The following is a 25,937-nucleotide window of genomic DNA, read 5'->3' as shown; positions in this document are numbered from 1 at the left end:
GGATCAGAGGTGAGGTGGTAAGATGGATACAGAACTGGCTCGGTCACAGAAGGCAAAGGGTAGCAGTAGAAGGGTGTTTTTCTGAATGGAAGGTTGTGACTAGGTGTTCCACAGGGATCGTTGCTTGGGCCTCTGCTGTTTGGAGTATACAAAAACAATTTGGAGGGAAATGTAGCTGATCTGATTAGTAAGTTTGCGGATGACACCAAGGTTGGTGGAGTGACAGATAGTGTGCAGGATTGTCAGATGATACAGCAGGACATAGATAGGTTGGAAACTTGGGTAGAGAAATGGCAAATTGAGTTTAATCCAGACAAATGTGAGGTAATCCATTTTGGTAGGTCTAAGAGGGGAAATATACTGTAAACGACAAAACTCTTAGGAATATAGAACGTCAGAGAGATCTGGGCGTGCAGGTCCACAGATCTTTGAAGGTGGCAACAAAAGTGAATAAGGTAGTCAAGAAAGCACATGGAATGCTTGCCTTCATTGGACGGGGGATCGAATATAAAAACTGACAAGTCATACTACAGTTGTCTAGAACCTTGGTACGGCCGCACTTGGAATATTGCGCACAATTCTGGTCGCCAAAATACCAGAAGGATGTGAAGGCTTTGGAGAGGGTGCAGAGGAGGTTTACCAGGATGTTGCCTGGTCTGGAGGGTACTAGCTATGCGGAGAGGCTGAATAGATTCGGACTGTTTTTATTAGAACGACGGAGGCTGAGGGGTATCCTGACAGAGGTCGACAAGACTATGAGGGGCATGGATAGAGTGGATGGGCAGGTTTCCCAGGGTGGAGGGGTGAGTCACCAGGGGGCATATGTCTAAGGTCCGTGGGGCAAAGTTTAGAGATGATGTGCGGGGCAGGTTTTTTTTTATACACAGAGGGTGGTGGGTGCCTGGAATGTGTTGCCGGGGAGGTTGTGGAAAATAAAACATTAGCGGCGTTCAAAAGACATCTCGACAAATGCATGGATAGATTGGGTAGAGGGATACGGCACTAGATAGTGCTGAGGATTTTGGCCAAGAGTACAGGCTTGGAGGGCCGAAGGGCCTGTTCTTGTGTTGTATAGTTCTTTGTTCTAGGCTTACATTAACATTGCAATGAAGTTACTCTGAAAATTCCCTAGTCTCCACATTCCGGCGCCTTTTTGGGTACACAGAGGGAGAATTCAGAATGTTCAATTCACTTAACAAGCACGTCTTTTGGGATTTGTGGGGGAGGAAACCAGAGCACCCGGAGGAATCCCATGCAGACACTCGGAGAACATGCAGACTCCTCAGACGGTGACCCAAGCCGGGAATTGAACCCGGGTCCTTGGCACTGTGAAGCAACAGTGCTAACCACTGTACTACTGTGAAGGTGTGCTTCAGTCTCTGGCCATCTGGAATCCTGTTCAGTTACCCCTCAGCGCTGGATTATGAAGGTAGTATGTGCTAGAGATTGTTATAGTGGTGCTTGGTTGTAGATGCCACGACTTGCAGTAGTCAGCCAGCTTTGCAATTTCATCTCTTAATGCATCTTCCAGCTCCAGGAAAGTCTTATCCAGGAAGGGACACTCGGATATACTGATGAATGAGCCAATGTGGCAGGCTGCATCATAAGTTGCAGTGGGGTCAAGGATATTTGCCCCGTTTTGCGATTCCATTGAAAGTAAAACCACACAAATTCTTCCCCTCTGTGAAGTAACACCGCACTGATGGAACAGACAGTTACTGGCAGCTGACGTCTTTTTAATTCATGGGATGTGAGTATTGCTGGCAAGGCAAGCATTTATTGTCCTTCCTTTAATGTCCTTCAGAAGGTGGTAATGAGCCACCTTCTTGAACCACTGCGATCCATCTGCTTTAGGTACGTGCAGTGTTAGGGAGGGAATTACAGAATTTTGAACCAGTTCCAGTGAAAGAGCAGCATTACGGTTCAAAATCAGTATTGTGTGTGACTAGAGGGGAACATGCAGGGTGATGGTCTTCCCATACATCCACTAGGTAGTAGAGGTTGTGGGTTTGGAAGATGCTGCAGTGTATCTTGTAGATGGTGCACAATGCTGCCACTGTGCACTGGTGGTGGAGTGAATGTTTAAGGTGATGGACATGGTGTCAACAAGCGGATTGCTTCGTTTCGGATGGTGTTGGGCGTTAGTCTTTTGGACTGTGCTCATTCAGGCAAGTGGAAGAGTATTCCAGCACACTCCTGTCTTGTGTAGATGGTGGAATACGGAGCAGTAGGTAGTGCACAGGCTTTGTGGTCAGGAGGAGGGCTGCTTGCTGGAGAATTCACAGCCTGCTAACCTGCTCTTTGCAGCCACGTTATTTATATGGCTGTTCCAGTTCAGCTTTTGGCCAATGGTAACCCCCCACCCCTCCCAGATGATTGAATTTCAACCTAATGAATAGCTCACTCATCCTATCTGGAGATGTAGGATTAACTAAATATCATAAATTCGTCCCTATTAGATCTGGCTTTACATCAGGATGATAGTGTGTTCTCTACCTGTCATGTGAGGTGTACCTAAAGAGGTGGCAAGGAGAAATTAGGGACAAAAACATTTCATGTTCATTAATTATACCTTTCTGCTGGCACATTTGTCAAATATTTCCCACAAACCAGAAGAAACTGTCCACAAACTCAAAGTGGACTTTGACAGAGAGTATTCCCAAGGACTCGAAGGAGCTGTGGCTGTGAGTACACATTACTGTTGAAGGCCTTGATGACATCCAGTAATTGACAATTGTTGGGAGACAAAATGGAACCTCTTACCTTGCTTCAGCACTGACATCTCAAAGTACAAATTATTCACGGAAACATTTTGAAAGAGCAGGCTCAACACATACCCGGATCTACAGGTTCTATATTCCACTTTTAGGATAGGTTTGCAGGGCTCTGGTTTCTTCCCATCTTTTGGCAGCTTTCCTGAAAGAAAAAGTTTGATCAACTGTAGCTCAGCCTGCCCCCCAAATGCAATGTGTGCAATGAAGATGCTGTGTTCTTCGGCAAGAATATGCAGAACCGTGCTGTAATTTAGCAAAGCTAATTGCACTGCAGCATTTGACTCATCATTCCTTGTTAAGGAAGAATTGCTTCCACCCGGGGAGCTATCCATTTTATTAACAAAACTTCAAAGATTATTATGCAGAGTTTTAAAAATCAGGAATTGGAACAAATCTCTTGTCCGACTTGCGAGATGGGTAGGGCCCATTGGGAGAAGTTTCAACTTATTCCAATCATGTAGTGTTCAAAATTTGGGTCAATGTGCGAGGGAGCGTTCTCTTTTTGAGACAGGCTGTAAAGTATAAGCATTGTTTTCTCGATGTGCCAGCTTTGATCATAAGCTGTAGACAAGGAATTGCTGTATTCCATCACGTCGTGACTCAAAGTTTGCTCCGCAACATTGGCCATACTTAGGCTTTGGAAGAACAGGAAGGACACCCTAGGCTTGATTACAATCCACATAAACAGAAATGCATATGCAATTCAAAAATAGAAGCACAAAGCTGAAAACTATAAAAAAAGACTCAGTGTGAAAGAAAAAAGTTAATAAACATTGTACCAGTTGCAATCATCAACTAATAGGTGTGGATAGGCACAGATAACCAACCACAGAGCTTAGGGGCAAGAACTTTTGCTTAAATTAAAGCTTGCCACAACAGTTCTTTGAAGATGTTTCAAACAGAAAGAGCATATGAGCAACGAAGGAAAGAGTAAGACGGACTACGGATCAAAAAGGAAAATTGTGCATGGAAGCAGAGGCTCTTAAGGAATACTTCACATCTGCCTTCACAAGAGGGAGATGATATAGATATTGGAGTTAAGGATGAGGAGAACAAAATATTTGTTGGGATAAACATCATGAAGGGGGAAATATTAAGGGGCTTGGGATCTTTGAGTGGATAAATTGTCAGGCCTGGGTTAAATGTGTCCCAAACTGCGAAGTGAAGCAAGAGAGAAAATAATGGAGAGTCTGACCATAATTTCCCAATCCTATTTTGTTACAAGCATAATGCTGAAGGACAGCTGACATTATATTTTTGTTTGAAAACGAAGTAAGGAATAGACCGAGCAAACTACAGACCAGGTGTTTGTGACTGGAAGGCTGATTGTAAAGGGAGATCAGCGGGGCTCAGTGATGGGTCTCTTGCTTTTTGTTGTATATATCAACGATTTACACTTCAAGATAAGAGTATAATTAGGAAGCTTATGCAAAATAAAATTGATTGTGTGGTTGATATTAAAGAAGAAAAGCTGTAGATGACAGCAAGATTACAATCGAAGAGTCAGGTGTACAAATAATTGCCAAAGCGCTAATGTGTTTTAGGAGGGCAAACAAGGCAAGGAAATACTGGATCTTGGATTTTATAGATAATGGCATAGAGTACAATAGCGTGGACGTTATAGACGATCTTTATAAAAAATGCTGGTTTAGCCTCAACTGCAGTTCTGTGCCCAAATCTGAGCACCAGACTTTAGGAAGGATGTGTAGGTAATGGAGAAGGTGCAGAAAAGATTCATAAGAATAACAAGCTACAGTTACATGGAAAGGTTGCAGAAACCGGGGCTGTTCTCCTGAGAGGAGGTAAAGAGGACATTTGATAAAGGCAGTCAGAATCTTGAGGGGTCTGGACAGAGTAGATAAGGAGAAACTGTTCCCATTAGCAAAAAGGTTGAGAACTAGAGAATACCAGTCTACCTGTCTAAAATGATTGGCAAACGAACCAGCCCCAAAGTGAGGAAAAAGCTTTTACTCAGCGAGTGTTTAGGATCTACAATGCATTGACCGAGTTTTCAAAGAAAGCAAATTCAATAGTGGCATTCAAAAGGGAATTAGATAATTATATGAGAAAATGATTGCAGGGCTATGGGAAAAGGCAGTGGAGTGAAACAAGTTCATAGAGCAAGTATGAACACGATGGACCAAATAGCCTTGTGTTGTAACAGCTCTATGATCCTTTAATACACATTGCACTTCAAAATAGGGGCAGATTTAGCACAGGGCTAAAGAGCTGGCTTTTAAATCAGACCAAGGCAGGCCAGCAGCACGGTTCAATTCCCGTACCAGCCTCCCAGAACAGGCGCCGGAATGTGGTGACTAGGGGCTTTTCAAAGTAACTTCATTTGAAGCCTACTTGTGACAATAAGCGATTTTCATTTAATTTCCTAACGGTTAGAGAAACAGAGAAATCTCCACAGAGCTCAAAAGGGAGCAGGACAGATGCATAAGGTGGTTAAGGTAAACAGGATACTATCCTTTATTAGTCAAGGCATAAAATAATAAGAACGGGAAGGATATAAGGGAATAGTATAAAACATTAGTTTAGACTACAGATAGAGTACTGCAAACCGTTCTGCTCACCACATTGCAAGAAGGATGTGATCACACTAGAAAGGGTATAAAAGGTCTTGCCAGGATTGGAAAATTTTAGGTATGAGGAAGAGAATCCATTGGTTGGGGCTGTTTTCTTTAGAACAAAGTAGACCGAGGGGAGATTTAATTGAGGCGTATAAAATTATGAGGGGACTGGATAGAGTGGATAGGAAGAACCTAATACCCTCAGCACAGGTCAATAACCAGAAAGCCGAATTGGCAGTAGGATTCCAGGCACGTTGAGGAGAAATGTTTTAATGTAGGGCATTAAAACTTGAATGGGTCTGGAACTCAGTGCCTGGAAGGGTGATAGATGCAGAAACCCTTATCGCATTCAAAAAAATACTTGGACGTGCACTTGAAATGCCATAACCATCAGGCCTACAGACCCTTAACTATCATGTGGAATTAGGCTACAGTGCTCTTTTTCAGCTGACAAAAAAAAAGGGCCAAATGGTTGCCTTCTTTGTGTTCCATATTTTCCATGCTACTATGTTAAGTAACACACGTAGGCTGTTAAGACCACAAAAACAGGTTTGCACTTACCATGTGGTGTAATAATTTGCGCAGGTCTGATGGGAGATTTTACATTCCAGATAGTAAGGCTGCCATCTGAATGGCTACAGACAAACTGTTTTCCTTCATGATGCCAGGCCACAGAATGAATAGCCTGTTGAATAGAAGGTGTGTCAGAAAACAGATCTAAAATAGCATTAGTAAGAAAGAACTTTGATAATGACCATAATTGTCTGCATCAATTTAACATTAGCTTGACTCAAAGTGGAATACTGAAAAACTACAAACTAACGATATAAAAGTCTTGATTGCTGGCAGACTAATAAATTAGCATACGGACAGCAGCAAACAGAGAAACAAACCACCTATCTCAGTACATGGTCTTTCCATCCCATCGCCAAATCATCCTCCAGCCATATGCCCCTCCAAGAAGTTGAACACCCACTCCCTTTGCCCTGCCATTAGCAGCCATGTCTTCAGCTGTCTAACCCCACCTGCCTCTCTCCACCTAGAAATCCCTCCTTAAAAACTACTTTTTTTGATTACAGTGCTAATATCTCTTTCTTTGGCTGTGTCAATTTTTGCCTTATTGCACTCCTGTGAAGCATCCTGGGACATTTTACTATATAAAAGCAAATTATTGTGTAGAAGCATGCCACTGGGATGGAGAGGCAAAATGGGTTGGAATAGAGAGGTCTTACTAAAAAACATTGATAGGAGCATAAACTGTCAGAACCTTAGAAGTCCCCAGTTTGTTTTGAAAGGCATGAGCTCATATAAAATGTAGGAGTAATATTTATAACTGACCAGTTCCTTTCAATTGTACTCTCCTTTATTAGAACAATGGGTAATCTAAACAAAAAATAATCTTCAATAGCAGACAATGAAGGCCATAATTGAGCAAGCAGGGATTAGAAAGATTCATCTGGTTTTCGGACACATTAGCGCACACTCGCACTAACGCAAGTGATTGATAGTATGACCAAAAGCACTGTTGCACTATTTCATTGGCCTTAAAATTGGTTGCTGTCGTATTATTGGGTGAGAAACCTGTAGCACTGGTTGGAATTTAATATTTTTACAATGACAGAAGCATTATAGCACACTATGAAAGCATTGTCAGTGGCAAAAAGGCAAGTTCCTGCTTCTATGCCATTCTTGATGAGTGTTATATCTTTGTCACCCAGAGGGGTGGGGCGATGACAGGAACAGGCATCAAAAGGGGAATTGCAGGAAGCTGGTGTGGTGGGAGAGGACAGAGCTAACATTCATCAGTAGTATCCCTGCCAAGTATTTAGAACATAGAGAAAAGCAAATTACTGCGGATGCTAGAATCTGAAACGAAAGAGAAAATGCTGGAAAATCTCAGCAAGTCTGGAAGCATCTGTAGGGAGAGAAAAGAGCTAACGTTTCGAGTCTGATGACAAAGAGTCATCAGACTCGAAATGTTAGCTCTTTTCTCTCCCTACAGATGCTGCCAGACTTGCTGAGATTTTCCAGCATTTTCTCTTTCGTATTTAGAACATAGACCTGGGTGGGTATGAGGTATGGACTGAGCCAAGTCCTAGTGGACCCAATGGGGACGAGTTGAAGGAGGGGAAAGAAAACTAAACACCCATAAAGGTATCATGCTGGAAAACACAAAATGAATACAAATAGGCCACAGAACTTTATGAAAAGCTGATATAATTTGTGTAAAAATGCTGATCAAAATGTAATGTTTTTATGGCTGGAAGAGGTAAAGTACCTACAGGGTGCTTGTCTGACAAAATTGCCCATTCTAGAAGCACCCTGGAATGCAAGATAGACTCAGTTTCCTTATTCAACTGAAAATGTCTTAAATCCGTCTCCACGGTCTCCTCCATCCTTACCTCCAATAACTAAGAGCTCATGGCCTTCTTTAACTCAAAGTTTGAGACCATCTGATCTGCTCCTCTGCCACTACCCTCCCACAGTGCACAAGGCCAAACTGCATCTAAATTCTCCCTGCCTCTTCCAAAACTATCATCGTCCTTGTGCCCTCTTCAAGTTCAACTTTTCCATGAGATCCAGCACCCGTCTCCTTGACCTTATTCCCACTAAACTGTTGATCATCAGCATTCCCTTCCCGGACCCTATGTTAATTAATATTAATGGCTCTCTTCGGGTATGTTCTCTTCTTAAAATATACCATCATCAACCCTCTCCTCAAAAAAAGCTGCATGCCACCGTCCTTGCAAACTAACACCCCAACCTCCCTTTCTTCTTTAAGATCCCTGAAACGTGTTGTCACTTCTCGTGTCTATCTTCCCTGAAGCTCAATTTTTTAATATCTCCAGTCAGGTTTCTGCTTCAGCCACAGTAACCAAAGTAGCTCTTATCAAAGACACACATGTCATCCTGCATGACTATGACGATGTTAAGCTATTCCACCTTGTCCTCCTGCACTTGTCTGCAATTTTTGACATGGCTGATTGCACAACCCTCCTTCAAAGCTTCTCCATTGTCATCCTGATGGATGGGGCTGCACTTACCTGGTTCCATTATGTCTTTAATCATAGCCAGAGAATAAACTGCAATTATATATCTTCAGCCTTTTGCACAGTTACCTCTGGTGTCCCCCAGGGGATCTTTCTTGTTTCCATAATGCCACTCAGTGACATCTTCTGAAAACAGCTTCAGTTTTCACCTGTACACCAGACATCCAGTTCTACCTGACCACCACATCTCAACTCCTCCACTGGCTCTAAATGATCAGACTGTCTATCTAATATTGGATGAGCAGCATTTTCCTCCAATTAAATATTAAGACCAGATGTTATTGTCTGGTTATCCCACAAACTCTGTTGCTTTTCTACCTCATGCGCCCCTCCTCCTTTCAACTGTCAAGAGACAAAACTAGACTGTTTGCAACTGAGATAGATACATTTTTGATCTCCAGGGAATCAAGGGATATGAAGAGTGGGCAGGAAAGTGGAGTTGAAGCAGATCATGGTATTGATAGTCAGAGCAGGCTCAAGCTCCTCCATGGTCTACTCCTGTTATTTCCTTTGTTCCCGACAAGATTCCCAGGCTAGCTTTTGACTACACATCTGTGCCATCATTAAGACCATCTATTTCCACCACTATACCATCGTCCAACTTCGCCCTGCCTCAGGTGATGTTGCCTAAACCTTCATACATCCTTTACCACCTCTGACTATTCCAATGCCTCCCTGGTTCATGTCTCACATTCTACTTTGTGACACCAATCATAATTCAGCTGCCTGTGTCCTAACTTTCACCAATTCCTGCTCACCCAATAATTCTGTGCTCGCTGGCCTATGCTGGTTATCTCTTTTGTTCATTATTTTCGAATCTCATGTCTTCATCCGTCCCTATATCTGTAATCTCCTGCAGCCCCACAGCCCTCCTAGATACCCGCCCTCATAATTCTGGCCATTTCCAGCACCCCAATTTGACCTGCTCCAACATTAGTGGTTGTGCCTTCATCTGCCAAGGCACAACGTTCTGTAATTTTGTTTCTGAACCACTCAGTTTTCCCTCTTATAAACCACTCATTAAAGCTTTGACCAAGCTTTTTGGTTATCTGCCTCAATATTTCATCAGGTTGGTGTCAAACTTTGTTCCATAATGCTCCTAAGCAGCAGCTCAGGATATTTTGTATATTAAAGCTGCTGGATAAATACAAGTCGTTGTTAAATGCTAAAGAGGGATGTGGATGGCCAGCAACTGGAGGGTTGAGAAATTCTGGGGAGAAACATTTCTTGGAGGACAAGCAAAAATAAAATGTAACTAACTGAACATTTTACCTGGTTACTCACCTTGAAAAGTAATAATTCATATCACATGGTGGCAATTCAGAACCAAAGAAAGGAAAATAAACTGGTAACATAGTGCCCACAACTTCAATCACAGACTCAAACAAAATGTTTTAACAGGGGAATTGTGTAGGTATCTCATGATAGGAAAACGTGATAAAGGGTTAAGTGCTGCAAATGGAAAATCCTACTGCAGCACCATCTACATGCGTCACAGGCAATAACAAGCATGACAAACTTTGGGACAATTAATATTGCAAAGACCATCAGGGAAGTTCACAGGTGACAGGACATAATGATGTGCTATATAGGTATAGGCATTAAACACTCAAACCCACCTCCATAAGGCCATAAGGCATAAGAGCAGAATTAGGCCACTTGCTCCATCGAGTCTGCTTCGCCATTCAATCATGGCTGTTATTTTTCTCATCCCCATTCTCCTATCTTCTCCCTATAATCCCCGATCCCTTATTAATCAAGAACCTATCTATCTTGGTTTTAAAGACACTCAGTGATTTGGCCTCCACAGCCTTCTGCGGCAAAGAGATGCACAGATTCACCACCCTCTGGCTGAAGAAATTCATCCTCATCTCTGTTTTAAAGAATCGTCTCTTTAGTCTGAGATTGCGTCCTCTGCTTCTAGTTTTTCCTACAAGTGGAAACACCTCTCCACATCCACTCTATCCAGGCCTCGCAGTATCCTGTAAGTTTCAATAAGATCTCCCCTCATCCTTCTAAACTCCAACGAGTACAGACCCAGAGTCCTCAACCGTTCCTCATACGACAAGTTCTTCATTCCAGGGATCATTTTTGTGAATCTCCTCTGGACCCTTTCCAAGGCCAGCACATGCTTCCTTAGATACGGAGCCCAAAACTGCTCAAAATAATCCAAATGGGGTATGACCAGAGCCTTATATAGCTTCAGAAGTACCTCCCTGGTCTTGTATTCTAGCCCTCTCGACATGAATGCTAACATTGCATTTGCTTTCCTAACTGCCGACGGAACCTGCACGTTAACCTTAAGAGAATCTTGAACAAGGACTCCCAAGTCCCATTGTGCTTCTAATTTCCTAAGCATCTTCTCATTTAGAAAATAGTCTATGACTCATTTCTCCTTCCAAAGTGCATAACCTCACACTTTTCCACACTGTATTCAATCTGGCACTTCATTGCCCACTCTCCTAGCCTGTCCAAGTCCTTCTGAAGCCCGCCTGCTTCCTCAAAACTACCTGCCTCTCTAAAGATCTTTATATCATCTGCAAACTAAGCAACTGTGCCATCAGTTCCTTCCTCTAAATCATCAATGTACATTGTGAAAAGCTGTGGTCCCAGCACCAACCCCTGAGGTACACCACTAGTCACCGGCTGCCATCTTGAAAAAGACCCCTTTATCCCCACTCTGTGCCTTCTGCCAGTCAGCCAATCCTTTATTCATGCCAGGATCTTACCCTGAACAGCATGGGATCTTAACTTATTTAACAGTCTCCGATGAGGCACCTTGTCAAAGGCCTTCTGGAAATCTAAATAAATTATGGCCACAGGTTCTCCTTTGTCTAACTTCTTTGTTACTTCCTCAAATAACTCTAACAGATTTGTCAGACATGACCTCTCCTTGACGAAGCCGTGCTGACTCAGTCCTATTTTATCATGCACTTCCAAGTACTCTGCGATCTCATCTTTAATGGACTCTAAAATCTTACCAATGACGGAAGTCAGGCGAACTGGCCTATAATTTCCCGTCTTCTGCCTCCCTCTCTTCTTAAACAGTGGTGTTACATTAGCATTTTCCAGTCCTCCGAGACCCTTCCTGCCTCTAGTGATTCCTGAAAGATCATCACCAATGTCTCCACAATCTCCTCAGCTACCTCTTTTATAACCCTGGGGTGTAGTCCATCCGGTCCAGGTGATTTATCCACCTTTAGACCTTTCAGTTTCCCCAGAACCTTCTCCTTAGCAATGGTCACTGCACTCACCTCTGCCCCCTGGTTCTCCTGGAGCTCTGGCATCCCACTGGTGTCTTCCACCGTGAAGACTGATGCAAAGTAACTTTTCAGTTTGTCTGCCATTTCTTTGTTTCCTATTATTACTTCTCCAGCCACATTTTCCAATGGTCCAATGTCTATTTTTGCCTCTCTCTTACCTTTTATATATCTCCCACCTTTGTGCCTCCAAAAAAGCAGAGACAAATGCATGGCTATTAGGACTTTCAACCATTCAGGCTAGGACCAAATCCAAGTAAATAACATGTTTAACGATGCAACTTTGGAGGCATCCAAAGAGGTTATAAAAGTTGAACAGAACTGGGACGGTCTACCCTGACATCTATTGGCCTTTCAAAAAAAAACACATATGGTCAATTTTGCAGTCTTTCTTCAATCTTCCCTCAAATCTTAGATAATATTCAAGTGAAGCCGAGTTTAAGGTCTGATGGATGGCTCTATAAACACTGACTCCTACAGACAAGGACTTCCCATATTTGGTAGATTTGAGGTTTGGCAATGAGGTTCAAAATTGCCTGTTAGTATAATTCTTGCAGCTCAAGGTCAAAGAATTAGTAACACAAGAAGATATTTCCTCACTTGTCTGAGAGGCACATGGGAACATAAGAACTAGGAGCAGGAGTAGGCCATCTGGCCCCTCAAGCCTGCTCCGCCATTCAATGAGATCATGGCTGATCTTTTGTGGACTCAGCTCCACTTTCCGGCCCAAACACCATAACCCTTAATCCCTTTATTCTTCAAAAAACTATCTTTATCTTAAAAACATTTAATGAAGGAGCCTCTACTGCTTCACTGGGCAAGGAATTCCATAGATTCACAACCCTTTGGGTGAAGAAGTTCCTCCTAAACTCAGTCCTAAATCTACTTCCCCTTATTTTGAGGCTATGCCCCCTAGTTCTGCTTTTACCCGCCAGTGGAAACAACCTGCCCGCATCTATCCTATCAATTCGCTTCATAATTTTATATATTTATATAAGATCCCTCCTCATCCTTCTAAATTCCAACGCGTACAGTCTCAGTCTACTCAACCTCTCCTCGTAATCCAACCCCTTCAGCTCTGGGATTAACCTAGTTAATCTCTTCTGCACACCCTCCAATGCCAGTACGTCCTTTCTCAAGTAAGGAGACCAAAACTGAACACAATACTCCAGGTGTGGCCTCACTAACACCTGATACAATTTCAGCATAACCTCCCTAGTCTTAAACTCCATCCCTCTAGCAATGAAGGACAAAATTCCATTTGCCTTCTTAATCACCTGTAAACCAACTTTTTGCGCCTCGTGCACTAGCACACCCAGGTCTCTGCACAGCAGCATGTTTTAATATTTTATCGTTTAAATAATAATCCCGTTTGCTGTTATTCCTACCAAAATGGATAACCTCACATTTGTCAACATTGTATTCCATCTGCCAGACCCTAGCCCATTCACTTAACCTATCCAAATCCCTCTGCAGACTTCCAGTATCCTCTGCACTTTTTGCTTTACCACTCATCTTAGTGTCATCTGCACATTGCCCTTGGTCCAACTCCAAATCATCTATGTAAATTGTGAACAATTGTGGGCCCAACACTGATCCCGGAGGGATACCACTAGCTACTGATTGCCAACCAGAGAAACACCCATTAATCCCCACTCTTTGCTTTCTATAAACACTACTACTGCCACAATCACTGAAAAGAATCCAATATGAAGTGTTTTCAAATAGGCAGAGATAAGTATACTTTGCAGCCTTGCTCATGTATGGGAAATGTAAATCGTTTGTAAGTATCAAAAAGGGTTGCAAGGAAAATTACAAATGTTACTCACCAATAATTCAATTCACATCAACATATTTTCATTCTGTTAAAGCATGTGCTTACCTCATCGTAGCTGTATCTGTACTCTCCCTTCTTTGATTTAAGGTCCCACAATACCAGCGTTCCAGATTCAAAACCAATTAAAAGCTGCAGAAATAAAAAAGACATGACCAGGTATATCACTAAAGTCCACTTCCAGTTCCTTGTTTTAATTTTATTACATATTTAAAATAAATAAATCCCATCCACTCCCTCCCTTCCACCCATGAAGGTGTCTTCCTTGCTTTCTCTTCATCATATATTTTTAATACCAAAGGAAGCAAACAGGTAAAGCATTCTGGTTTGCAAACAACATCTTAACTCCCATTTCATTTCAACTGCAAACAAACGAGCTAACCAAATACAGACACCAATGTTGTGGTGCTATACTTGCAAAAACTGCCCTCCTCAGCATGTTATATGAAAGAAAATTCTGGATTACATACACAGACAATTTAGAAATTAGGGTAGTTGAAATAATGCCCCATGATGGATGCAAAACAAAATAGCCTGGCTTGAATAGATAGTACATGTAGGAAGGATATGGTTAATAGCAATTAAAATAATTTTAGTGATTAGGCAAGAAATGTATGCTTGGTCAATAATTGATGACAGATCTAGCTGGTGTAAATTTCATATGCCCAAGTGGAACTGTGGATCAAAATTAATCGGCATACAAATGCTTTTAGTGCATCATTAAAGGCCTGACTAAAGAGGGACCTGAGTCTAGCTATTAATCTGAAGATTAATTCACCTCATAATTCAGCAGTGGAAACTTTGGGGATTGTGCTACAACCTGACTAAATGGTGCAACCCGGACAATGACAGCAATAAGGGAAGGGGCTACAATGAATAAATTGGGGGGGAAAAAGGCTATATTTTAAATTTGAAGACAGTTAACCAGTAATTCTGCCACAGGGTGTCTCAGTTAAAGAGGAATGAACTATTACGTTCAATGTGGAGGATTATTATAACAAATTCAAATGGCACAAAGGTCAAAAATAGATCATTTACTTTTAAGTGACCATATGGAGCCTACAAGGAGACAGAAGTGAGATTAATGAGACTACAGTAGAGAGATCTCCAGAAAGAGCTCAAGGGAAATATGTTAGGGGTGTAAATATGAATAGTTAACTAAGCAAAACATAATAAAGCAGATTCCTGCAGAACAGCAAATAGTATGTGTACATATTAAAAGGTGAGTAAACCCCATCAGATCTCGCCATTCTTGTTCTGTGAAAGATCAAAGCCCTAAAACATTAACATAGTTTCTCTCTCCACAGTTGCTGCCAGACCTGCTGAATATTTCCAGCAATATCTGTTTTTAGCCACACCTTGTGGTTTGCCACAAGGTTAACCACCCCTTGAGCTTCACTCACTCGGAACATTTATCTACCTTCTCATTGCAATTAATCTTTAAGCACTGTACGAGCACACACCCAAAAGGAAACAAAGTTATCAAAATCGCTTATAAAGCAATTCCCATTCCAAGAAAAGGTTGCTCAGCAAGTTCCCTAATCAGAGAAATCAGAACTCTGAGAAAAACAGGGTTAAGATTGGTAAATTGAGTCGAGATACAGAAGCCATAATCTAAGTGAATTTTAGGGCAGGTTTGACAAGCCAACTCCTGTACAGAGAACTCTCAGAAATATAACATCTGACTGTTATTCAAACATAAAGGGAGCATTGCAAGGTCAGTGTGCAGAGCTATTGGACAAGTTTAAAAGAATGAATGAGAATCAGGTTCCAGGCATCCTTGGATGTTGAGGGAGATTTTTAGGATATTAGCTTTCATTATGAAAACGATGCTGAGGTAGTTCAGATTGAAAGCAGGCTCACACCACAGAGTGTGAACATAGTTCTGGAAACTGCCCCGACTTTGAATGGACAAAATCTCCTTTCCGTCCAACAGCTCTTATCGATCCCAAGTGAAAACTGTTTGGAGCTGTGGTTTCTCAGCAGAAAGCTGCCCAATCAAGAGAGTATTCATGAATCTGGCCCATGTAGAAAATAGCAACCATTATTATAACATATGCCATTAGTAACGGGAACTCATTACTTTGCTCTTATCTGCAACGGTACACAAATGGTTTGCAAAATGAGGTGGGAAAAAAATGTGGCTCCAAGAAATACCGTCTGGGTATTCCATGCATATATATTGTGACTTTCATCACTTCAACCAAAGTGTTTCATAGTCAATTCCGGACTTTTGAAGTAAGATAAAGTCATCATAGCCCCAGATGACCATAGGCTGTTTTCCTCTTTGAGGGGGGGAGAGCTGACTGGAGGTGATTTAACCTGAGGATCACCACGCATCTGGTAAGGGGCATGGTTGAGAAAGCGGGGCCTTCATGAAGTGTAGTTACTGTTGTGTTAGAAACAAATCATCTAACATGCACACAGCAAGTTCCCACATACAGCAATGTGATAAATGGCTAGTAATCGAGAGACCCACGGGAATGTTCTGGGGACCTCGTTTCCAATCCTACTACGGCAGGTGGTGGAATTTGAACTCATTAAAAATATGGAATTAAAAGTCTAATAGTAACCATGAAACCGCTGTGGAAAAAAAACTATCTGCTGCCAGACCTGCTGAGTTTTTCATAATTTTCTGCTCGTACTTATTTCCAGCATCAACAGCATGATGCTTTTACTTTTTTGTGATGTTGGCTGTTTGATAAATGTTGGTCAGGATACCAGGGAGGACTCATTTTCTCCTCTTTAAACAGTTCCTGGCTATCTTTTATGTCCATCTGAGAGGGTAGATGGGGCCTCAATTTCAGCAGCTTATCCAAAGGTAATGGTGATTTGCACTTCCTGAAAGGCCTGCGGGGTTGGCTCATGAAAGCGCTCAAGTCATTAGAAGGAAAAACAAGTGTGTTTTTTCCTCTTGCATATCATGTCCTTCGCACAACTAACTTAGGTGTCTGTTCGGAATGGGAAGGCTTTGCGTGACATAAGCACTTCAGCTACCAAGATTGACTTGTTAAGCAAAGTACCTGTAACTCCCATAGCCAACTAAATTCAGCCAGTCATGTTTGCTAAAGTATGTGGATTACTTCATTACGCCGCTTTATAACATAGCTGCCAACAACTCAAAAAACTTTCCATAAACCAGCTGTCAAGCTACTGTTTGGTGACAGATATGCCACACTAAGGGGAACAAATATTCATGCAATTGTTGGATCAGCATAGCATATTATATCCGTACGTCATTCTCTAATGGAACTTTTCCAACTCCAATTTATGATGGGGAGGATCATAGAAAGAAACCCATTTCATGATTTATATGAAAGTTAATATAAACTTAGGCAGGAAGCCAGACTGTGTTAAATACATGATTAGTACATTTCATTAGAAAGTTAATAGATAAGCAAGTACACAAAGTGAATAACTGATCTTTTTAAAAGAAAATAATAATACTCTCCCTCCCCCTCCATCTGCGTGGGTTTCCTCCGGGCGCTCCTGTTTCCTCCCACAAGTCCCAAAATACATGCTGTTAGGTGAATTGGACATTCTGAATTCTCCCTCAGTGTATCTGAACAGGCACCGGAGTGTGGTGACTAGGGGCTTTTCACAGTAACTTCATTGCAGTGTTAATGTAAGCCTACTTGTGACAGATTATAACAGGAGTTTTTCTTTAAAAGTATGTTGTTAGAGATTAATAGTTTTATCAGTAACAACATTTATGGCAAGTACATTGCAATTCTTAACAGAATTGAACACTGGAAGTTAAACATGATAATCGGGAGATCATGGGACTGCTTCAGCCAAGAACCATCACAAACATGATGGACTAAATGGATTTCCTGAATGCTGCCAAGTGACTACAGTTGGATATGGGAATGGGGTTGGACTTAATTATACTGCTGAGTGTGGGTGATTTAATCAAATCATACAACCCGATTACAAAATGCTCAGCATGGGATCGACTTCAGTAAACTTGTGGCATGAATTGTGGTAGACCATCAAATGGCATACATTTCTAATAGGTCAGTGACGGCACGGTGGCACAGTGGCTAGCACTGCTGCCTCACAGCTCCAGCACCCAAGTTCAATTCTGGCCTTGGCTGATTGTGTGTGGAGTTTGCATTTTCTCTGTGTCTGCGTGGGTTTCCTTTGGGTGCTCCGGTTTCCTCCCACGTTCAAAAAGATGCAGGTTAGGTGGATTGGCCATGCTAAATTACCCTTCGTGTCCAAAAAGGTTTGGTGGGGTTACTGGATTACAAGGATAAGGTGGATGCATGGGCTTAAGTACGGTGCTCTTTCCAAGGGCTGGTGCAGACTCGATGGGCTGAATGGCCTCCTTCTGCACTGTAAATTCTCTGACTCTACAGGTGTATATGTATCCTGTTAGTCAGAAGTCAGCAATTTAGCTCCTTTGGCTACAGCAGTTGATTTATACGGATGGGGTGGCACAGATTTTGCTGATCTCAGCTCAGCCAGCATTAGATGAGCTAGCACTGACCTCAGTAGCGAGTGAGAGGGTAGAAAAGGAAGTGTGTCAACCTGTCTTTCTGTAAGTCTCAAAAGCCTCAAGGAATATTTATTAGCTTGGATAAAACTTGGTGTATTTATGATTTGCATGGTTTTAAAATTTCACTGCATGAAAAATTGTGTTCTTAATTCTCACAGCTAATTTTTATATATACACATTTTGCAAAGATAAATAAAAAGCACAGCAGTTCAGTAGTCCAACACAGCTCGTCTTTCCCTCTAGTAGAATTGTTTTCTGAAATTAAAAACTTAATCACACTAGCTCAAACTTAAAAGCAATATGTTCTTAAGTTCATGCTCTAGGTTGTAATCAAATGATTTGTAAAATAAACAGAAGAAAACTCTTGTAGCAACAGGCTTCTTTCAGGGAGTCATGTGACCCCATCACCCAGTGGGAATCGAGCACAAGGGTCTCAGTGCAGAGCACTGGCTTTTGCAGCCAGAGTAGATCCTAAAGCTGGTAGTGACAACGCAGTGAAAGACTGTGTAAATACAGTTCATAAATAAAAAACATTATAATTCGTTATACATACTGACTGGTGGTCGCCAATCCTCCCTTATTACACTAATGATGTGGTAATTCAGAGTGACTTTGTTAGCAGCAAGGAATTCAACAAGCGAGTCATTGAAAAACAGCAACGTGAGCCAGATCGCGTGAAACCTGAAGAGAGAATAAGCATGCCTTTCTTCAGGAAGCGAGAAACCTTCCACCTAACTACTGAGTATTAGGTTCAGTATACAAAACAGCAGGAGTATTTTTCAGGATAATGGAATGGAGATCAGCAGGGTGGGGTAGAAGAGAAAGAGGATAGAAAGAAAATGCAGGACCCAAATTTATGATCTGATTTATAGTTTAATATTTCCAGAGGCACCCGACACCAATCATCGACAGAGAGAACTAGTGGAACTAGCGAAGGGACATCAGGTTTCGCCCCCACAACCCAAAGATGTACAGGGTAGGTGGATTGGCCACACTAAATTGCCCTTTAATTGGAAAAAATGAATTGGGTACTCTAAATTTATGAAAGAAAAGAAATGGCCACAGTAATAGAGAACGCTGAAAAGGACAGCCAAGAGTTACAAGGCGAACAAAGCTTTGAAGTCCACCAGTTAGGGTGGGAAACCGTGAGTAGTAATGGCACCAGAAGCGAGGGATCAAGATCAGGCAATGAGTAGACCATAGAAGTGGGAAGAATCACTAAATACTGAAGAATTAAGCAGCCTAGGAGTAACAGAATGCGTTTGGTGTTGGGGAAGCCACACCCCAAAAGTGTGTAAATTCAAAGGAGCCAATTGTTATGGGTGCAAGACGAGGGGCCATCTAAGGCACAAATGCAGAAGCACAAAGGAGCAGCTTGGTGGAAACAGAGCAAGTAATCAAGCACCGGTAAATAACATGGAGGACTGTCTAGTGGGAAGATATAATGTATGTTTTAAACAATTTAGAAGAGGACAAGGTAGCCCCCATCTAAGTAGTAATGATAGTAAACGGCCAAAATGGAGGTGATACAGGGGAATCAGCTAGTGTTCTAAGCTTATGTACCTACAGGTATCTGAAAGGAGTTCAACTCCTAAAGTTCCTGAACACTACAGCAAAGTTAGCCACTTACACCAGAGAGATTACAAAGATAGTAGGAACAACTACAACCCCTGTGAGTTACGAACAGCAGTCAGCACAGCTTTCACTGATTGTAGTGTCAGGCCAGGGACCAAGCTTGATTGGCTCCAGGAGATAAAATTAAACTGACTAGCGCTCTTTAAGATTAAACGGAGGTGGCCTGGATGAGGTCTAAATGAAGTATCAAGAAGTATTCCTTGAAGTATTGGAAAGATTAAAAGATTATAAACTAAAATCAATGTAGATCCAGAAGCTATACAAAGGTTCATTTCGGCAAGGAATTATGCGTTAGAAGAAAAAACTTAAAACAGAATTGCGGCGATTGGAAGATTTGGGCATCATTATATTCATATAATTTACTGAGTAGGCCGCACCCATCATATTGGTAGTTAAACCAGACAAGATAATTAGAATTTGTGGAGATTATAAGTTAAGAACTTTATCTGATGGAGAACGGGATATCCACAGTAGAAAAGGAAGGCCTGGCCATCATTCATGGCATTAAGAAGCTTCACCAATATGTATACAGGCACTACTTCACCATTATTACAGATCATAAGCCATTTTAAGGATTTTTCAAAGACTACAAGGCAGGACCTCCAGTAGTTTGAGCTCAAATTCAGCAGTGGGTGTTACAAAATCATAAAATTCCTACAGTGCAGAAAGAGACCACTCGGCCCATTTAGCCTGCACTGGTCCCTGGAGAAGCACCCTATTTAAGATTAAGCTCATGCCTCCACCCTACCCCCGGAATCCCACCTAACGTTTTGGACACAAAGGGTCAATTTACCTAACCTGCACATTTTTGGCCTGTGGGAGGAAACCAGAGCACATTGAGGAAACCCACGCAGACACGGGGAGAAAGTGCAAACTCCACACAGTCACCCTGAAGTCGGAATTGAACCCGTGTCTCTGGAGCTGATGCAGCAGTGCTAACCACTCTGCCACCCTGTTATTCCTAGCAGCCTATAAGTATACTTTAAAGCACTGATCAGGTATTCACATAGTCAATGTAGACACCAAAAGTCAGCTGCCATTACCTGAAAGCAACCCCCCCCCCCCCCCCCCCCCCCCCCCCCGGGCCTCCCCTAGACAGCAAGAGATTATGATGGCCCTCAAACTTTATGGATATCTTGCCTGTTACAACATGGCAATTCAAATACTGGACTAAAAGGGGCCCTTTGTTGTCAAAGATAGGTTCATGTATTGCAAATTGCATGTTGGCAAAAGATGGAGGCTTCTGAAGAGATGAAGCCACATCAGCTCAGAAAGGATGAGTTTAGGTGAGAGGATGGTGGCATCCTCAGGCTCTATAGTGGTCATCCCAAAACCAGGAAGATAGTTGTTACCAGCAGAGATGCATAGTTCCCATCTGGGAGCATCAAATATGAAAATGTTAGGGAGGTGTAAATTGAAGCTGACATAGAACAGATGGTAAAACAGAATGACCAGTGCCAATTACAACAGAAGTTACCTGCCACTGCTTCTTTACATCCTTGGAAATGGCCAGGTCAGCCATGGGTAAGAGTTTACATTGATTATGTTGGCCCATTTATGGGCACAATGTTGCTGTTGTTGGTAGATGTCTATTCATAATGGATTGATATTTTCAAAATGAGGTCTACAACATCCCACTTGAGATGTTGCATCAATGCTTTGCAACTCATGGTGTGCCAGAGGTGTAGTTTCAGACAGTAGCACAGGGTTTCCTAGTGCCAAATTCCAAAGGTTCTTCGCCATCAATGGCATTAAACACATGAGTAAAGCACCATTTCACCCATCATCAAATCCATTAGTTGAACCTTCTGTCCAAATATTCAAGGCTGGCATGAAAAAAAAACAAACACCTGCTCCATTGGAGACTAAAATGGCAGGTTTTCTGTTGACTTACAGAATCACCCAGCATACGATGACGGGAATAGCTCCAGCCAACTTGGCACTAGCCTTCACTTCGGGACCAGATTAAGCCTCTTGTTCTGAATTTGGCTGGGAGGGTGAAGAGAAGGTGGAATTGTCAAAAGAGGAACCATGATTCTTCGAAAATATAGAGGGCATTTGACACAGATGACCCAGTCTTTGTTAAAAAGTTTGGAAGTGGTCAAGATTGTGTTCCTAGAGTTGTGGTGGCCAGAATGGGGCCACTATCATATGAGGTGCAAGTAGAAGACAAGTTACTGGAGATGCACGTGGAACATTTGAGAAGATGGGAGCCATCCCGAGAGCCATTGCTACTGCCTGATCCAGTTCTGCCCGAAAGTAGTATAAGTGGCTGATCAGCCCGTATCAAGCCAAAGTGCTACTCCCACTGGAACTGAAGAGAGACACAGATTCCAGAGGAACGTCAGCGTGCGATAATTGCAGCAGAATCTACCTCGATAGTTGAGCCATTGCCAGTTGAGCTACATTGCTCCCAGAGGAATTGAAAGTCCCGTGACAGAGTTTTTGATGGACTGTGTACAAGACGTGTTTCTCTAAGTATTGGTGTTTTGTCATTTGTTTCTATGGAGAGCGAAGGGATCTAATGACTGGATGACTGAGAAAGCCATCAGACTCGAAACATTAGCTACCCACTCTCTCCACAAATACTTCTGTATTTTCTGGTTTTACTTCCTTTACTACAACTTTTTATGGAGGTTTATCTTGAAACAAAGGATTGTTTTGGTATTCACTTGTGTAGATGAAAATATGTACAACAGTTCAAGCGCTTTGAATCATCTTGCTTCTCTCTAACTCCAAAACAATAATCCTCCATATTAGCTCGACATAAATACATGTTTGAAATCTATCTACTAGGGAATATAGATTTGAAATCTATCTATTGGCTTTCTGAAAGTAACAAATGGATACATTTCATAGCCCATCAAGTCTGCGCCGGCTCTTGGAAAGAGCACTCTACCCAAGCCCATACCTCCACCCTATCCCCATAATCCAGTAACCCCACCCAACACAAAGGGCAATTTTGGACACTAAGGGCAATTTAGCATGGCCAATCCACCTAACCTGCACATCTTTGGACTGTGGGAGGAAACAGGAGCACCCGGAGGAAACCCACGCACACACGGGGAGGACGTGCAGACTCCACACAGACAGTGACCCAAGCCGGGAATCGAACCTGGGACCCTGGAGCTGTGAAACATTTGTGCTAACCACTATGCTACCGTGCTGCCCTAATTGGCCTCTATGTTAATCAGAATAGGTTATAGAGGAACCCAGAAAGGACAGGTCAGGAATATTGCCTGCCTGTTGATTTTAATAACACGGCCACATTCACTGACTCCTGCTCAGATTGACGAACTGCACAAGCAGGCATGAGAAGAAATTTAGCAGAACACTAATTGAAAGAGGCAGAATGGGAGACCTAAGCACTCCTTGAGGAGATAGGGAGAAAGTACTCCTGCTCTGCTTTGCCCAGCAGAAATACCCCCAAAAAAGATTTTTAATGTTTACGTAGCCGGATATCACCTCCGCCAGTCTTAAGTATGCTGCTGGGGACTTACAGTGACAGGGATGTACTGGGCAGTCGCACATCAGATGGTTCTCCTCCGGAATACAATAAAATATGCACTTTTGAACGAATTTAGCCAGAAGATCCGGATTCCTTTTACCCACAAATAAGGAAGAGGAGAGGTACAGAATGCCAGCGAATGGGAACTCGAGGCCACAGAGAAGGTAGAATTGGAGGAAAAGGTCAGGAACAGCAAGCGAGTGAGTCGGCTGACCCACGAGGCAAGGGGTCCCCATCCACCCCCGAGAAAGGGAGACCGACGACACAAACAACGGTCTCGGCACCAAAACATCCAAATCGTCAGCCTGCCAGAGGGGATCGAGGGAAGGGACCCGGCAGACTATGTGGCCCAGATGCTGGGCAACTTAGTCAGGAGGGACAGCTTCGACAGGGCACTCACAAGTCACTCCGACCGAAGCCCAAAGCCGGAGAGCAGCCAAGGGCGATAATCGTCAAACTACACAGATGCCAGGATCAGAAGATCCTGCGTTGGACAAGGCAGACAAAGGCGAGTAGTTGGGAAGGACACAGAATACGGGTGTACCAGGACATTGGGGAAAACCTGGCAAAGCGCAGGGCCAAGTTCAACCACGTGAAATCAGCCCTGTACAAAAATGGAGTAAAATTTGGGAAACTCTTCCCATCCAGGCTCTGGGTGACATCCCAAAGTAAGGAACATTATTTAAACACCCTGGCAGTGGCAGATAAGTTTGTGCATACGAATGGCCTGGACAAGGGGCAGACAAGTCAGCGTTGAGGACGAAGCAGAGAAAGAAAGAAGTGATGGACATGGACAATGTTTGCGCGGGACAGTACTGACTCACTTTGTCGGGTTTTCGGCAACCTTCTTCAAGGCGATGGCCACGGTTATGGTGGTGAGGGTGGAGCCGTGCCCAGGAATGGCAGTCTTCAGGGTATCGGACCAGCCAGAACTTCATATGGGGAAGAGAACTGATGGCCTACATTTACTTCCTTAATTGCCCGCCAAAGAATCCTGCTCGGCTGGCGAACAGCAGCACCACCCACAGCTTCAGACTGACTGGCAGACCTGTCGGAATTTCACCACCTGGAGAAGATCAAATACACCAACCGAGGGTCAGACGATGACTTCCATAAAGCATGGGGGCTATTCGTCAGCCTGTTCCAGGACTGTTTGAAGCCAATAATGGATGGGTGGGGGGGGGGGGGGGGGGGGGGGGGGGGGGGGGGGGGGTCGGAGGGATGTCTAGGGGCTACAGAAATCAGACAGGAACAAGGAGAGGGGGGCAGTGGGGGGAAAGAGACTCAAGGAAACACGAAGAGGGTTACCCAGGGAGAGACTGACACGGGGGCCAGAGATCCAGTTGTGCTATCATGATATACTTTGGGACTTTTACACGCTGCATATGCTCTGGCCTCAATAACTCAAAAGTCTGTGTGCACAGTAATGATTTCCAGTCACACTCACCTATACAAAATTTATTCCAACCGTGTCAAATTTATTCTATCACACCTGACTAGATCATTTTTCTCACATTTGACACTCAGCCCTGACTTCCAATTTATCAAGAGTGGGAAGTGACTTAAAATGCATTGAAGAATTGAACAGTTGCATATTAGGTGTGAATCTAGGAAGGTTGACAGCACGCTTCTTGCTAATTTACATTTTCTGCCTCCAGAAAATCAACTCTTTCTGCAATTGTGAAGCAATCATAAAATATTCAGCATCTCTGTAAGAAAATACAAATTCCACGTGGTTTCTAACTTGTTACTTGAACTTACCAGGTTTCAATTTAATATATCTATCAGAACTCTCTAAACATTTCCAGAACAGTGCACGAAAAGAGAGTCATCATAAGTGTAATCTGACTCACTGCAGGCACAATTCCAGAAAGTTCGACAGGTAGATTAAAAAGAACTAAGGCCCACATATTTTTGGTCCAACGATCTCATGCAAAACAGAATTTGTTCCACATAAAATCTTTTTTCTTCCATCTGACCGATGCGGACTGTATTAAATGCAATTTAACATAGAAATTTAAAATAGCTTAAAACACAAAAATGCCCATTATTTTCTTCCGACTTACTTGTAAACAGAGATTAATTAAGATATTAAAAAGGGAAGATGTTTTAAAATATATTTCAGAATAACAATGAATTACGTGGCTCAGATGGTCTAATCTTCTCACCCAGATTTGAATCTACTGGTTGAAGGAAGTCCGAGCATGTACAGTGTACCAAATGTAGGCATGTGGTGGAACAAGATATCTGAATTTGTTTCGAGTTTTTTCAAATGTCTTAAAAGTAAGTCACAGAGGGAATTCTCAGCCAAAAGTGATGAACTGTGTAAATTTGCAAATTGCAAATGAGACACACATACACAATAAGTATTAATAAGCAGTTTTAATTGGAATTCAAAAATATTTAGCAGAATATTTTAGTTAATAGGATATTTTATTTTGTTATAATCAGTTCCTTTGCTTCCCCTTATCGTCAAACAAGAACCCATTGAAAGCAAATTGTGAAGCCTTTCTGGTGAACATTTTATAAAGACGAGGCTAATTGCAGTCAGCTGAGTTCTGCTTATATTGTCAGTTCAAAAACATTATACTTCATGTAGCTGAGTGGGAAAGGGAAAACAAATTAAGGAAATATTCCATTGGCTTAGAATATACAGCTGGCAAACTTCAGAGGCTCCTTTCTCCTGGTACCATCCAGGACCCAGACCCCTCAACTGAACTTCCAAAGACGAGGCACTGAGCACCAGGATATTTTCGAAGTTGGAGTAAGACATTTTCATGGTCACACGGAGTTGAGATA

General features: G+C 42.5%; 1 protein-coding gene across 5 annotated transcripts in view; it reads right to left on the bottom strand.

The window, feature by feature from the left end:
* Window positions 1-25,937, bottom strand: part of stxbp5a (syntaxin binding protein 5a (tomosyn)) — a 222,239-nt gene that overhangs the window by 104,777 nt on the left and 91,525 nt on the right. For all 5 annotated transcript variants that reach the window (XM_038805189.1, XM_038805151.1, XM_038805169.1 and 2 more), the window contains exons 7-9: window positions 13,543-13,626; window positions 5,912-6,035; window positions 2,838-2,916 (exon numbers count right to left, since the gene is read on the bottom strand). In XM_038805189.1, coding sequence (XP_038661117.1) covers window positions 2,838-2,916; window positions 5,912-6,035; window positions 13,543-13,626 — 287 coding nt within the window. The remainder of the gene's footprint in view (window positions 1-2,837; window positions 2,917-5,911; window positions 6,036-13,542; window positions 13,627-25,937) is intronic.

The sequence above is a fragment of the Scyliorhinus canicula genome, chromosome 1, assembly GCF_902713615.1.
Source record: "Scyliorhinus canicula chromosome 1, sScyCan1.1, whole genome shotgun sequence".
Taxonomy (NCBI): domain Eukaryota; kingdom Metazoa; phylum Chordata; class Chondrichthyes; order Carcharhiniformes; family Scyliorhinidae; genus Scyliorhinus; species Scyliorhinus canicula.
This window is presented reverse-complemented; position numbering and strand designations above follow the sequence as displayed.